General features: G+C 36.7%; 1 protein-coding gene, 1 long non-coding RNA gene and 1 other non-coding gene across 5 annotated transcripts in view; 2 read left to right on the forward strand and 1 right to left on the reverse strand.

Annotated features, from left to right (window-relative positions):
- ganaba (glucosidase II alpha subunit a) overlaps positions 1-13,716 on the reverse strand; it is a 41,593-nt gene extending 27,877 nt beyond the window's left edge. For 2 of the 3 annotated variants that reach the window (XM_067437653.1, XM_067437651.1), the window contains exons 1-9: positions 13,665-13,716; positions 13,249-13,338; positions 9,968-10,076; positions 8,991-9,118; positions 6,570-6,749; positions 2,961-3,026; positions 742-799; positions 520-601; positions 301-397 (exon numbers count right to left, since the gene is read on the reverse strand). In XM_067437653.1, coding sequence (XP_067293754.1) covers positions 301-397; positions 520-601; positions 742-799; positions 2,961-3,026; positions 6,570-6,749; positions 8,991-9,118; positions 9,968-10,076; positions 13,249-13,338; positions 13,665-13,684 — 830 coding nt within the window. In that variant the 5' untranslated portion in view covers positions 13,685-13,716. The remainder of the gene's footprint in view (positions 1-300; positions 398-519; positions 602-741; positions 800-2,960; positions 3,027-6,569; positions 6,750-8,990; positions 9,119-9,967; positions 10,077-13,248; positions 13,339-13,664) is intronic. The other variant, XM_067437652.1, reaches the window with a different exon arrangement.
- Positions 13,717-14,599: 883 nt separating this feature from the next.
- On the forward strand, positions 14,600-15,706 carry LOC137071702 (uncharacterized). The gene is made up of 2 exons (XR_010904470.1): positions 14,600-14,717; positions 15,057-15,706. It is a non-coding gene; the product is annotated as an uncharacterized lncRNA (long non-coding RNA).
- On the forward strand, positions 14,812-14,945 carry LOC137072192 (small nucleolar RNA SNORA57). The gene has a single exon (XR_010904641.1). It is a non-coding gene; the product is annotated as a small nucleolar RNA SNORA57 (small nucleolar RNA).
- Positions 15,707-16,883: the final 1,177 nt, after the last annotated feature.

The raw sequence follows: 16,883 nt of genomic DNA on the forward strand, positions 1-16,883 counted from the left end.
TGTGAACAACACGAACATATCGTGAATGATGTGTTGTGAGTGTGTGTGAGTCTGAGTGTGTGTGTGCGCTAACTTTCATCAGTAGTGAATTCAACTGGCCAGGTTGGATTTGTCTGGTTTTGCCAACCCTAACCAGCATAACTTATTTTATCAGTCAGCCTCACCAGCTAAATTTGGCTGGTGAACAACATGACTATGCACAAACCCAGTAATATTCACCCTGGACCAGCAATAAAATTCATGTTTTAATTCACATTAAAATATGGTTAAGCTGCTTGTGTGTCCTGCATGAGAACTCACTCTGTGTTCTTCAGTTTGAGCGAGTCTGCGTGTTCAGGAATGCCATAAACGTGTTCCACACCAGGCAGAGAAAAATCTAAACTAATAGATGACGGACCTGAATGATAAAAAAATAAAAAATAAAAAGTTTAAACAAACAAAATTTTGTTCATCTTACAGATATTGTACTAATCATGTTATAGAATACAATGGGAAAGATTTAACTAGATTTCAATGTACCATTGGGCTTTGAATCACTATGAGACTTAAAGGTTTCCTCCCACATGCCCGGTTTATCCTCCTCTTCTTTGATCTGCCCATCCTAAAAAAATAAAAATAAAAATAAAATAAAAACATTTACATTTTCACACTAATACAAGGAACACAGATCTCAATTCTAAAAAATATTAACACACTTTACACTATGATAAATACGTCCGGTTATTGAAAACACACACACACCTCGTCGGACTGCTTCTCCACACTCTCCTGTCCTGTCATTTCTTCCGACTCACTTTTACTGAAAAGTAAACACAGTTTCTCTTAATAAAAAGGAGGGTAAACTTGAATAAGTTCTTGAATAAGAGATGCATCAATATGATAAACCAGTGCAAAACCTGTACTTGACATCACTTTGCAATTCAATTTCTTCAAGCGCAAATATACAGTGATTCTACAACCAAACAAGCATTTGTTGATTTTTTTAATTCACCCAAAAAGGTCGCATCCTCATGTCATTCCAAACCTGTGAGAATTTCGTTCATCTTCAGAACACAAATTAAGATCTGAAATCAGAGCTTTCTGTCCCTTCATTGACAGCTACACAACTACCACTGTGACACTTCAAAAAGCTCATAAAGAGATTTGAATTAAAAGATTAAGTCAACATTTTCTCAAGAGACACGATTGCTTTATATGATGAACAGACTGAAGTTAGGCTTTTATTCACAAACTCTCCCACTTGACGTGAGAGACCCAATGAGGTTCATTCTCCTGTTACGCATCCCGTTTGTGCTCAAGCAAAAGGTTTGTTTAAGCATCAAGCAGGTTTGGTTGAGCTTCTTTTTATGTTCGCTTACCAATGTTTATATGGGAATAAAAGCCTAAATTCAATCGGTCTTACCGTTTGTAACGACATGAGGGTGAGTAATTAATGACAGAATTTTTGGGTGAACTATCCCTTTAAATGCATGTTTAACAGAGCATGTGTCAACCTGACTTTTCAAATAATAATCAGCATGAAAAAATAAATATTGTGTAGGTGACAACACAGTTTAAAAATGGTTGCAATAAACTATCTGAGCAATGGTGGGTGGAGTTCGTAGCCCCTTTCACACACACATTCTTTGAATGGTAAATGACCATTATATTTTACCATTAAGATATCAAGTGTGAACGGTACCTTTTCAAAAATACCATTAAATTGGTTTTGGCAATTTACCAGTATGAGAAGTAACCTGGAAGTTAAAATTACCAGTAAATTACCAGTATGATACGGTGCATGAACAAACAAATGAAGATTATGAGGATTAATCATGTACAAGGTCAGAACACACTTGGGGCCAATCATAAAGCTCTCATGGAGAGTACATGATTACTCGGCAATGTTAACAGTAAGCAAGCACTCCTGCTTTTTTAATAGTTTTCCAATGTAAATATGCACGATGGACAACTTTGACCATGATCATCCCCTAACGTCTGTTACTTAGAAGTTAAAACATTACGTAAAATTAAACAGATCAAAGCCTATCTCCTCATGCGAGAGAATAAAGACAACGGAGCAGCATTAAAAGACCATCACAGACTTGTACGGTATTTTGCTGCTGATGTGTGAATGGGATCTTATCTGTAAAAAGCCAGGACAACATATTGGTGTATTTACTGGTAAAGTCATTCTGATAATTTACTGAGATTACTGTGTGAAAGAGGCTGGTGAAACAGAGGGCTGGCTAATTTGTAAACACACACTGCCTAATGAAATATCATCATGGCTGTGAAAAACAGTATATAGTGCATCTTTCAATCTTAATACAAAAAAGAAGAAAAATGTATCATTACATTATTTTCATCCATTAAAACAATCAAAGAAAATAAATATTTTGTTGAGAATCATGTAGTTTTGTTTGAGTGAGGAACATAAATAACATGTTATATAAAAGGTTTGAGATTAACATTAATCAGAAGCCCACACAATGACATTGGTAAATAAATAAAACAGGTAATGATGCAAATAAAATGTACATTTTTGTTGTTTTTGTTTAACCAAATACATTTCCATGGTCAGTAAATGTTTATGGTAGATTTTCATGATCCACCAAAAACTGACCGGTGTGACAAAAAGTACATTTTGAACCCTGCAGTTTATGCTTGTAGAAGAAAATACAAAACTAATAGCCATAACGCCAAAATCAAATGGAATCATGACTAGTTCAGTAAAGATGATTATAATTTAAATTGAGAACACAAATCTATTTTAATACTTACTCAAAAGCAAATAGAGCACTATTAGATTAAAGTGTATATACAAGCATTACTAATTTGGAGCACTAGAGATATTTGCACTACTGTTGATTAAAAAACATGGATAAATGTTAATCAAACATTACGATTAATGAAGTAAAAGAAACTATGATGTAAATCTAAGATTTCTTACAGTCAAGAACTGGACAAATGGATGTTACCTAGAGAAAATGCTCTTGAGCGAGTCCCACATGCTACCAACTGTGCTAGTTATTTTATGAGAGATACTGCTGAGCGTGACAGAAGAGAGGAAAGTTGAGAAAAAGAGGGGAAGGAAAATAGAATGTGATGAGAATCTCAGTAAAAACATTAACAATGAAATGTCTGACACATTTTTTATGATCAGTTTTTATCTAAAAGACACAAATCCCAGAACCCAATTTTTCATATTAAAGGGATAGTTCACCAAAAAAAATAAAAATCTGTCATTATTTACTCACCCTCATGTCGTTCGACACCCGGTCATCTTCATAACACAGATAAAGATATTTTTGTTGAAATCCAATGGCTCAGAAAGGCCTCTGTTGATACCAATGTCATTTCCTCTCTCAAGACCCATAAAGGCACCAAAGACGTCGTTACAAAGACCATCTCACTACAGCGGCTATACAATCATTTTACGAAGCGGAAAAAAACGACTTATATAAGCCGATTTCAAAACACCGCTTCGTGAAGCTTCGAACCGTTATGAATTAATTTATTGAATCAGCAGTTCAGATCGCCAAAGTCACATGATTTCAGTAGTTTGGCGGTTTGACACATGATCCAAATTGATACACTTATTCATTAAGCTCCGAAGTTTCACTAAGCAGTGTTTTTAAATCAGCCTTTGCTATACAAGTCGTTTTATGTTTTGTTTTTTGCACACAAAAACTTCTCATTGCTTCGTAAAATGATTGTATAGCCACTGTAGTGAGATGGTCTTTGTAACGACGTCTTTAGTGCCTTTATGGGTCTTGAGAGAGGAAACTACATTGGTATCAACAGAGGCCTGTCTGAGCCATCGGATTTCCACAAAAATATCTTCATCCGTGTTATGAAGATGACCGGGGGTCTTACGGATGGTGCCTTACGGACACGATGGTGAGTAAATAATGACAGAAATTATTTTTTTTTGGTGAACTAACCCTTTAAAGTGTCAGTTTAACTTGATGTCATTTTTGCTGTGAAAAAAATTAAAATAAATAAGATCACGAACATAAAACACCACAGGACAAAACCAACCCAAATAGTGACCATTTGGACTGCAATAGTAGGGTTAAAAATGACGGTTAATAATGTACACATCTTCCAAGACAAACCTACCATGGATCCAAGGTTGTTGGTATAGATTTCTGCAGCCATTTCAAAATGTTCCCTTCCATATATACAGCATATTTTATAATTATACATCAATTGCGGCGTCTATTTAACCATTTCAGACTGTACTGTCACTGCCGTGTAATTCACATCAATGGCTGTAATTCCCCGATTTATCACAGAACTTGATGCGGCTCAATACTTTATAGAAGGTTTTTTGTTGCTGTTGTAAATTCCTATTTAGAAAATAATGGAAAAACCAGCAGTGAGGTCACTGAAAAAGTGGACGATCACTTGGTGTGCTCTACAGGGCTTAGATTTAACAGACTTATTTCGGAGAGAGAAAGCCAGAAATGAAAAGAGTAGCCCCACAAGAATACAAGTAGAAGTTGTGAGCGATCTTGACCCTCCGTTCTTAAAAACATTGAACACAGAAGAAACTATAGCTATACTTTTTTTTTTTCATTGCATGCCAGCAGAAGCAGAGATACAGAGATAGTTCACCCAAAAATCATTGTTCTAGACACGAATGCTTTCTTTCTATTGCAGAACACAACATTTCAACTGTCCATACAAAGCCAGACACTTTCCGACAACTATAAGAGCTCTCAAAATATAACTAAATTCCCCCCTATTACGCCATATTAACACTTTAATCTTCTCATCATATATATTGCAGCATCACTTCTGTTTGAAACAATAAATGAGTCAATCTCTCTAAACCCCGCCTTTCTGAGAGCCTGCTCTGCTCTGATTGGTCAGACGAGTCCAGTCTGTTGTGATTGTTCAACAGCTGAATCTGAAACCAAATTACAATTAGAAAATCTGAATTTCAGCTCTGGATCTTACTCAGCACTTGATACACAGTGATACAAACAGTAGCAATGATTCACCGTATCCATTCGACTGCGAGTCTCATTCTTTAGAAGTGCATCAAAGTGGATCTGCTTTGGCAGGAGAATACAGCCTCTTCTCGACATGTTGACAACACGAACCGAACTCTTCCATACTCAGCTACAACTACAGTGTTTGAGGGTCAAAGTAGACTATTGTTCACGGGCAGCCAATGAAGACCAATTTGCAAGTTTGTTACAAACCAGCGTAGCGTAGGTTCATGCAGGAAGTAAGACTGGCATTACTGACGACTTGTAGGAGACAATAACTTAATTTATCTACGTGAAAGATATCTGAAATAGCATAATAGGGGCACTTTAATATCCTGACTGGAAGGAATCATAGTTTGAAGCCAAAAAAGCTTACATGCCCATCATACACTGCGATTTCCAGTGAATTCGGTCAAATTTGACTGCCTAAAATCTGCAGACTGGCTCTGACCTTTGACAACTAGCATTGATTTGTCCAGACTGCAAATTGAGGCAACAATCTTGGCATTTGTATTCCTTCCTTAAGTGGTAAATAAAGGGATAGTGACACCAAGGATGACAACTATAAATATAAACACTAACTATCCCACGATTGCCAGGTGATAGTGTGAGAAACCCTCCGGACAGTTTTAAATGTTGAATGATTCAATGGTCAAGTGCAAAAAAGTCATGCAAGAGAATTGAGTTTGTGCTATCATGCTTGAACGGGTAAATACACACAACATTAAGTCCAAATGCCTTCCTTGGTAATAATCAGAATCCACCCGACTTTAGAGAGCATGAGCATAGCAGCTGAAGACAATACTTCCGTGCTAGGGATGTGACGATGTGGACATTTTCCCACCGGTTAATTGACTTTTAAATCACCAATTCTATCTAACTAAAAGTAACATGCACACGGCCGCTCGGGCATTAATAACGGAGCAAAGCGAGTGCTTTCAATGAATTCCTATGAAAGTTCGGCTTCCATATGCATGAACTGAAAATGTGCCAGTGCGCACACACCGTGAATGACAACAACACAACAATGGCAAACTCATTTAAATAGGCGCTTTTACATTTCACTTTGTAACCAAATTGTCCATGATCATCTTCAGCTCTGTCAGCTCTCCGCTCTCGTGATGAATGAGATCTGACTCCTGCTGCGACACTCGTTCGGATCATGCTTTACTAAGCAGAGACTTTTATTTGTACTGTCTGTTCTCTAACTAAACTAAATTACTTTATTACTATAAAAATAATCTAAACGATGGTGTGGTTGATTCTGAACAACGGTAACACCGACTATCGTAGCAACCTATTCAGTGCATGCTTATAATAAACAGAATGATATTGTGCGTTGGAGTGGACGCTAATATAGCTATTATAGTTATCTTTCTAGAGAGTAAGGCCTTATTAATACAAAGGGAAGAAAGAAAAAGAAAAATTATACAAATAATCAGAAATACAGCCCAATAAATCAGTGTAAAATATTTTTAGTATTAAGAAATATTGGTCCAGCATTGTCTGTTTTCTTAAGAGGAATTATCTGTAATACAACTCCTGAATGAGATGCCCTTTCTGTCCAATTTGTGTCGTTGTACTCACGTGTCCTTGCGTGTGCGTAGGTGCTCGAAGGCTAGCAGGCCGCGGGAGTTTAGTGACATGAGCACTTGAGGACCCTCAACGATGTCCAGCCGAAAGGGCTTAGCACTTACGATGAGCCGCTGCTCCTTCCCACCCAGAGACAACACCAGACTATTCTCATCCTGAGACACCACAGACAGCCTGAACAAACAAACACACACCTGTTAGAACAGCATAGCTCAATGATGATATTTCATATGATGCGACAAGGGGGAACACTGAACAAAATTATAATATGCAAATTGGAACCCTCTCTAGTCAGGTGATAAAACACACTGGGAAACACAAGAAGCTTTTAGACATCTTATAGTGGTTGACTGAGAACAACTTTTCTATTTGAATATAGTTTAAAGGTCCACTATGCAGCTTTCGTCCACTGGAGGGCGCCTATTCAAAACAAATCGTAGTTTGATGATGCAAAGTGTGAGCGCAGCATCTTGGGAGATGTGGTCTTATCACAGCCGGTGGAAAATAGGACTCGGGCAGAAATCATGTTCATGCATGCGGTTATTAACGTTACTGTAGTCTAAAGCAGAGCAGGACCGAGTGTTATGGACCTGAGCACAGCTGCTGGAGCGATTGTTAAACAAATACCCGCCTCGCGAGCACCGGGACTTTTATTATGACGGGACGGGACTCATTTGCCGGGCGCCTGCACTGATCCGCTCTTTCGGTTATGATTTTGAGGTAATGTAGCTCTGTTTATCATATTAGATACATTTAAGTGTGCTCGATGTTATGAATTTACTCCGTGCGTTCACTTGTTCACACTGCTAAGAGTAAAGCGCTCCTGCTAAATAAAAGCCGAAACCGAGGGTAGCGCAGATATGACGCGATTGACAGGCGACTCCCTCAAATGCAATGCTGAAACGTCCTGGTCCTTAGTTAAAATAGCAATTTTCTCACAATTTACAAATAGTTGGAAACTTCTGGGATATTGTAAGGACTCAACTGAACAAAATATATAACACCGGCCTAGTGGTTTTTGGATATTTTACTGCAAAAATACTACATAGTGCACCTTTAAAACATAATTCTAAAGAAATCATTCTAATATGCTGATTTGCTGCTTCATATTTTTGTGGAAACATTTTTTATTACAACAATAAAAGAAGAGTCAGAAAGTGCTCGAATTTTAGCAAAAAAGATCTTAATTTGTGTTTGAAAGATGAATGAAGGTCTTACAGGATTGGAATGACATGAAGGCGAGTACAAATAATACTCCCAAAAATGAAAATAAGCCCATGATTTATTCATCCTCAAGTCATCCTAGGTGTATATGACATTCTTCTTTCAGACGAATACAATCTGAGTTATATTAAAAAATGTCCTGGCTCTTCCAAGCTTTATAATGGCAGTGAATAGTAGCCAAAAAATGCGTCCATCCATTATAAAAGTAATCCATATGGCTCCCAGGGGGTTATAAAGACCTTCTGAAGTGAACTTATGGGTTTTTGTAAGACAAATATCCATATGTAACACATTATACAGTAAAATATCCAGCTTCCGCCACTTCCATTCTCAACTTACGAAGAAAGTGTAGTGGCTCTAGCAGTTCAAAATGCTTAAGCTACGTCCGATGTCTGTCACATCAGTTAAACTTTTTCGATAAGGTGAATACTGAAGGTGGTCTAATGGAAGCTAGACATTTTAGAAAGAAAGAGAGAGCGAGAGCTTGTGTGAAGTAGGCTACCTCTGTGCACCTCTAAACAGCGATGTTATTACCTCGCTAGTGAAAAAATGTAATTTGTAGCCTTTAAGTTGCTTTATGCCTTACGCGAAGTGATATGGAAATGTAATGCGGTCAAGAGAGCTGCCTGGAACTACGTTCGCCGTGCGTTTCCAAGAAAATAATTTCACACCTCAGAACCTTCATCAGCCAATCAGATTCAATCATTCAACTGCCCGTAGTATAAATATGGATCCTTTTCCTCACACAAATGCATGGCTTCACTTCAGAAGGCCTTTATTAACCCCCTGGAGCCATGTGGAATACGTTTAGAATGGATGGATGCACTTTTTTGGACTTCAAAACAGAAACGGCCATTCACTGCCATTATAAAGTTTGGAAGAGCCAGGACATTTTTTATTATAACTCCGATTGTATTCATCTGAAAAAATTGTGTCATATACACCTAGGATGGCTTGAGGATGAGTAAACCATGGGCTAAATTTCATTTTGGGGTGAACTATCCCTTTAAGAAAATTGTATTTAAAAAAAAAAAATATATATATATATAAAATTTCCCTGGATGTGACAAGGTGGGCAAGCTGTCAATTTGGCTCACCCGAAGATCCATCCCTGCTGTGAACACCCCCACTGAGGAAACACTAATCTATAGAGTAAAAGCCGTTCTGATGGTGTGAGTAGATTTGACTTACACTTCAGTAAGGGGATCAGAGATGAGTACATCTGGAACCTCGTAACGAGGCTTAAGTGGTTTGAGTTCATTAATCTTCACCCGGGTCATGTTCCCCTGCAGTCTGTACAGCTCAAGCAACAGGCGAACCTACAAACAAACACAAGAGTCAATTCTCTCACACTTAGTATGCAGCACAACACTGACCACCCACTTTATCAGTAACCTTGGCTCTAGAAAACAGTTAACATTAAAACAAAAATCTGACAAATTCTTCAACAACAACAAAAAGAAAATGGATTTTTTGATGCATTGCGATTCTCTCTTCAAAAATTCAGAATGGATTTTTAACTGTTAACCCCATAACAGTTTTGTACATTACCGTGACCTCATAGGCCACATAACTATATTTAGTTAACGGCAGATAATTCTTAACATAATATTGAATTTGATTTATTATTTATGTTTAATCTTTTAACAAGTACCTTTAATTATATACAAGAAAATGTAATAAAATGCATAAATAAATTTGATAAGTCAGAAAATGTCTTGATTAAAAACCAAAATATACATCAAGAATAGATCATCAAACCTAAAATTTCCCGACCCTAAGTTCTAAATCTTACAAATGGCACAGAACAGGGATTGCAATCTTTTCTTTCATAACGTATATCCGAGTGAAACGGCTTCTCAAACAGGAAAAACATGTAGGGCAGCATTTTTTTTCCAATCATTCAAATGGATCATTGTCATTTTTCTATTGCTGCCATCTCACGAGAGTAACAGGTTGTTGGAAAGATTAGTCCCGAATTCATTGTTTTTGATTAAAGATTACGAGGGAACAAGCAATTAAAAAAATAATGTCCATTAACAAATAATTTACAAAATACTTCAATATGTTATCATAAAACAAGAATGGTCAATTGAGACTTTATCCCCAAACAACCAACTTTGACATGAAGATGTCAGTTCCAGTGCTGGTTTGGTATATTTAGTGACCTTGTTGTTGTCATTGATGAGCTGCAGGGTTAGTCTGGAGTCGCTTAGCTCCAGCGTGTCCAGCAGAGCTCTGTACGGAGACTGACCTGGCTTCATCTCCCTCTGACGCCTACAAACATATACACAGAAAACATACATGTGCAATTGGGCATCATTTTGAATGTGGATACAATGTGGGTATGGCTAAACACTGATGAAAAGGCAAAAAATCTGATCTCTCATAAAAAGACTTTGGCAGTAATATTCGACTACCATTGAAAATATAGCTGCAAGCTGCATTGTTTACATGTTTACATTTACAGCAAATACATGTCATTAACCAAGGAAATGTATGGTTTTAAAAGCTTTTTGACTATTATAGCACCACCTATGGCCTGATCTACATAAAAGTTGCATGTTTCTTTAGAAACATGTCGCATGTGCTCACCAAATTGCGATGTGTCTAAAATTCAGCATAAAACAAAATGGCTATTTTCAGACAGATGCCAAGTTTTTCAAGATATGCAAACGTCCTCATTATAATTATATATTTTATTTTAAATGTGCATCTCAAATTGCTTTACAAAAACAAATAAAAAACAACAAAATACACCATTTAAAATAATGCAACAAACAAAAGAGAAAAGAATGTGCAATCAAAAAAAAAAAGTTTTCAAATCAATTGGACTGACTGTAGCGTAGCTGTAGCTGTTTCTGTGCATCATTTTATAGCACCACCAAGTGGCCAGACGCTGCGTCCTTTTCCATGTGACCAAAGATAATGCTCATTCACAGGTGTACAAAGTTGGGTGAAATTAACTTATTCCATTCAAGAGTTATAGCCATTTAAAGGCACAGTATGTAAGTTTTGCCGCTAGAGGTCACTTATTCAAAACAAAAAGGCGTAGCTTGATGACGCTTTGATTTCGAGGAATCAAATGCAGCGCTGTTTCTGAGCGTGTTGAAAGTTATGTTATAATCAACACCGTGCGTTCGTTCGGCACTACTATGAGACATGTTCACACTGCAGTGAGCTAGATTAATGTTAGGCATGGTAAAACACAGTACTCCAGGTAAATCAAGAAAACAAGAATTAAACAATAAGACTAACTGTATTGAGCCATAGAACAATGATTCCCCAAACAGTTGCTCCCCTGTCTAATAAAACACATCATAAATTAAAGCATCTTTGGTGTTTCCATGGTTTCTACAAAATAAAACCGGAAATCAAGGGTAACGCGGGTATGGTGTCATTGATAGGTGACGCACAGACACAGTCTGTCCCCTATTTCTCTGGATTTAAACATTCTTGGAAGCATTTAGGATAATGTAAGTACACAAGTCAACAAAATATATAACTGTTCTAGTGGTGTTGGGATATTTTAATCTAAATTTATTTAACATATTGTGCCTTTAATGGGATAGTTCACCCAAAAATGAAAATTCTGTCATCATTTACTCTCCCTCAAGTTGTTCCAAAACTGCATGAATTTCTTTCTTCTGCTGAACACAAAGGAAGATATTTGGAAGAATGTTTGTATAGAAGCAGATCTTGGGCCCCATTGACTACCATAGTAGGGGAAAAAATACTATGGTAGTCAATGGGGCTCAAAATCTGCTTAAATACAAACATTCTTCCAAATATCTTCCTTTGTGTTCAGCAGAAGAAAGAAATTCATGCAGTTTTGGAACAACTTGAGGGAGAGTAAATGATGACATTTCTCATCGCTGTAGCGCCATCGTCAGGCTGATTGGGGCAAGCATTGGTGACCCTGTAGACCATGGGTCTCAAACTTGCAGCCCGTGGGCCTTAATGTTATTTTGTGGCCCCCTACTTGATATCAAAGTTTAATGTTAGAGCGGCCAGCGCTGTGTTTTGAAACACACCTTTTTGCGGAGACGTTGCGCGTGCCGCGCTTTTATTTTTAAAAATGCAAGCTGCCTCACTTTAGTGTGTGTGTGTGTAGCCCTCCCTCATGCAGTATAATTGGTTGACACCACACGACTGACAGGAACAGAATATGAGGCTGATCAGACAGTCAAAACAAATGTGGCCTAACGGCGCTCGTAAATGTCAAAATGATTGAGATGACCAATCAAATCAAATTAGGCGGGATTATATATTATCTTTTGGCTCGTGCACAGTCTTCACACACACAGACGAGCTATCAGTCAATCTATCACTTAATGCCGTTGCAGAGAGAGACTTTTTTCTGGTGAAATCACAAAAAACAAACTGCACACAAACGTGTCCCTGCTCTTAATATACAATCATTTATGTGCATCTTTATAATTTTAATGAAGAAAAAAAAAAATTATATGAGAGCAGATGAGAACCTGGAACCCGGTTTACAAAAGTTCTACCACCAGACCACTGGGGAATTCAAATAATAATAGTGGATTTATGTATTTATTCACTAATGCGAAGAATCTTGGGACTAAAAATATATTTGACACAAATAAATGCAAATATTGTTTGCAAATGGTCTCAAAAAAATTATTATCCAACTAGAATTAGACCTAGATTTTCATTCACTGTTCTGTTTGACCTGGTTACGGCCTTTGATTTGAAATAGTCTATTATTTTAAATAAACTTAAAATCATTCATTATTTCATTAATGATTTAATTTCTATAGGCTATATTAAAAAAAGAAAAGATAATTCATGTTCAGAATGACAGTTGATTAAGAACCGTTCATGTTCATAAAGGAATGTTTAAATTGAGAGGAACAGTTTATGTTAAAAAGAAACATTGATGTTGAAGGGCTATTAGTAATAAAGATTGAAAAGACTGGATCAGTTGTGCTCCTTTTTTTTCCCGGAATACTTGAAAAACTTTTTGTGGAATACTGCGGTCCAGCCTGACCCAGAGTCTACCTCTAGTGGTAGGTAGACACCATCAAAATTCATAATAGTGTAGTAGAGCACTGGAAAATAGTGTAGTCAAGTTACATTAACCTGTCTTCCTATAGAGGGCGCATGCTGGCTCAGAAGGTTCAATCCTCTATTGTGTAACGTTGTCTTTGTCTTACCATTTGAGAGATGTGTAATACAAAAGTACAACTATCCACGTGTATTAATTTCAGTGATTGGTAACAAATATGATACCAAATGAAAGGGTCCTGGATATTTTTTTTTTTAACAACTCGTACGATAAAATCAGTCACGAAACACTGCGATTGGTCCATCCTGGGCAGTGCGTAGAAAAGGAACACGTATCACATGAGAACATCGCACACATATTTTCAGATATCATCGGTTGCATGTTTATTCATCTTATATTGAGTGGACTCATACTCACTTGCAGAAGGCGCTCTGCTCGCATGTTTTAAAGTTGCTGCGGTCCACAGCCTGAGCGCCCAGACAAAACAGCAGCAGAATCAGCACCAAACTGAAAGACAATACCGCACGTTGACAAAGGATACTTTACTGTAACCTGTGTGGACACTATCGCTCACACGTTTAACTTATATCAACCACAGACCACGTTTTCTGTAAATAAAACGATGAATTCACCGATGCACCATGGTACCAAAACATCAGTCTTTTGTCAGCAATAATGGCAAACACTTCTGACATCGTGAGGAATAACTCACAAATTATATAAAGCGATTTTAAGCAATCAAATCGCTCGGAATGTAAAAAATAGCATTTCGAACGGTTGAGTCTTTGATTTTAAACACATAATCCTATTACTCTGCCTGAGCAATACAATACCTGTCACAGGAAGCCGCCATCTTGCCTCCGTGTGAACTTTGCCCTCCGCGCGGTCGCGTCCAGTCAGTTCGACTTCGAACGTGTCGGATTTTGACTGCGCCAATCACGGGGGAAAAATGCTTTTATTCTCATTTATACATAATGTGCAACAGAAATAAATGTATTTCAAGAGTATTTTCTTGCTGTAGTTAGGCGGGTCTTCACTATTTCATTACTTGTCTGAATAATATGAAAACTTAAATAAAATACATTGAAAACCCTTATTTGATCATAGAATATACAAAGAATTGATAACTTGCACCACAAAACAACAATAATAATAATAATAATCATAATCATTATCATAATCATAATAAGTTTATTTAGAGCCACTGTGCCTGCGTTGTCACTAGATACCCATTACTTTTTTCTACGCTGCAAAGGTTGGACCAATTACAGTCGTTTGTGATTACTGAATACTTCCATATTTATTTATTCGTGTTATATACAGATGGTTGAAATCACTCATCTGTGTTTTCTTCTATTTCATGTTTGCGGTTCAACAAAGATAATGTGTTGTGAAAATCGGGTTTCATTCACAAACAAAATCTGTAGCCTATATAATTTCTTACTAGTGCACAATAAATCAAACGGGACATAATGAAATAATAACAGTAGTATACATAATATTAATTATTATTAATAGTAATAATAATAATAATAATAATAATAATAATAACACAAACGAATAATTTAACATAATTTCATCAATCTTTTTATCAATAAAAATCTGGACATTTTACAATTAATTTGACATTTCATATACCAATGGATAAAAAATATTTTTAGCATTTACATTTTAGCATTCTATGTGTTGTTATAACTGAAATAATCTATTTCAGTTATATATATTATTTGAGCGCAAACGCTGTTTCTTGTTACGTTTTTCACCCGAGTCGTCAGATGATTGGACGTTTCAACGCGGAAATGACGACACAGCTGGTATAAAAGAACGCGAGCGGCCGTTCTTCTTTCTCTCTTCTCTTCAGCGGCTCTCGGATAAAGGCTTGCCTGGTATGTGAGCTAATGAAATAAGCTACTGTATCTTCTTGGTTATTCGTGTAGTAGCTAAGATTTACCGTTTATGACGATTGTTCTGTATGACGAACCTCCATTCTTGGCATGCTCGGGATTTTTAGTACTCTTGTGTGTATGTATGGAGGGATAATAGACCCAGTGCAATGTCTTCGGTACCAGCATGTGTCCCATCGGCTGGTTCTATCCTCAATCACTGGAACACTTAATTTCTAGTTCATATTATTGCGAGTCCTGCTTTGTTTTTTCTAGATATTAAACCGTTGTTTGCGTTGTCCTGTAACTTCTAACTAAGTTGTCCATATCCTTCAATCACAGGCTTCATGCTCCTCCTCGTGGCTCCAGTTTGGGATCTAAGTTGCAGAAGTGAAGCTACATCTGAAGCTCCAGGGATCTCTGGCTTATGTTCAATTAGTTGATCTTTAGTTAAAGTGCCATTTGCTCTATACTTGTATAGAAATTGGAGTTCTCTTGGTATAAAGTTAACTTAGTTGTGTTGAATTAGTTTAAAAGGCTGTAAAGCACTAACCCTACTTTTGCATGTTTATATTTGCACACTGTAATGCATAACGTTAGTAAAGTGACTATTTTATTTTTATACCATACTTTAGTAAGATGCAACAGTAAAATGTGCAATATATTTACTATGGCACTTTAGTAGTCTTAACCAGTTAACTGTTAAATCGTATTGTAATTTTATAGGTTTTGTTTATGATTTTGTTTTTTTATAATTGAATTTTGCCATGAAAATAGCCATGGATGATAAGGCTTTACATTCAAATTAAGTGATTGTTAAACTTGGTAAATGCTGAGCTATACTACTTACTATAGTATGGTTCAAAAACTTGTTTTACTTCAAGGGTTTGCTGTAGGTGGGACCAGCAGCTAGATGATTTTTTTTTTTTTTCTTTTTTTTTTTGCATTTTATTGCAGTGTAATTTTTCAATAAACTGACTAGTCTAATCTTTTCTTTCCAAGTGTTTTTGGGATGTGGTATTCATTTTCAGTGACTGTTCACTTTGTAATTTAAAGGGACTGTTCACCTAAATGTTACTTTGCCGTTTGCTCGCCCTCATGTTCTAAACCTGTATTGGACAAAATGTTGGTAGACAGTTTAAAACAGTCTGCTGGACCCCCTTGATTTTATTTCACTTAAAGCTGCAGTCAGTAACTTTTTGCACTAGTGGTTAATAAACAGGACTGCATGCATCTTGCGGAAGAATATTCCAGCCGGAGCTACTTCTGTTATGTCTATGGCAGATCACACAGGTACTGTGTTCTCCACAGCTAGCCTGAAATAGTCCCAATATAAATACTTAATAGTGTACCATAATGATTCAGGGTAAGTCAACACGGTTTGGAAAATGGATTCATGTTGTACACTGTCTTTATATAAATTTTGTAAATCTTGAGCACAAACGTTACATACGTTATGTACACATGTTACAGACAGCAGTTGTAAATGGCTACTGTTATGACACTCTTTGAAACCTGTTACTCAACAGAGTAGACACATACTGGTTAGGAACAAGAGGGTGTGTAAATGGTAGGTTTTTATCCTTATAAGCTGTACTTCAAATTCTGAACTATTGTGTAGCTAAGAATATGGTGTTGCACCAAAGAACAAAATAACTAACTTAACGTTTTGACATCTTACCATGTGCATGTCATGGGATTCAATTTGTGAGTGGAATTCCCTGATATAAAATTAGGATGTGACCCCCTAAGCATATGGTTCCTATGCTTTTTAGAAGTGTATATAGTTGACAGTGTCATTTACTAAAATAGATTTCTTTTGTAATTTAAAAAAGTTTATTTATTTCATGCTTGATACAGTCACACCATAGGACAATAAGATCGTGAGACCATAATTTAAAAAGTTTTTATATCACCTGGTCCATTTGTGTAAGACAATGTCACATCGACCCAAATATATGTGGATTATTTTAGGTTACCCTTCGCTTCATTCTTTGAAGTAAAGAGGGATGAGCTGTGAAGGTCAAAGGATGTGAATGGTGCATCTGAGGGGAGTGGACAGGGCAATGTTCTTGGTTCATTTCCAGAAGTTTTCCATTGTGGCTCTTTGTTAAATAGTTAAAAGGATACTTAACTTTTAAGTTTAACGTCAATCCTAAATGGTTTACA

Source organism: Pseudorasbora parva, chromosome 3 (assembly GCF_024679245.1).
Source record: "Pseudorasbora parva isolate DD20220531a chromosome 3, ASM2467924v1, whole genome shotgun sequence".
Classification (NCBI taxonomy): Eukaryota; Metazoa; Chordata; class Actinopteri; order Cypriniformes; family Gobionidae; genus Pseudorasbora; species Pseudorasbora parva.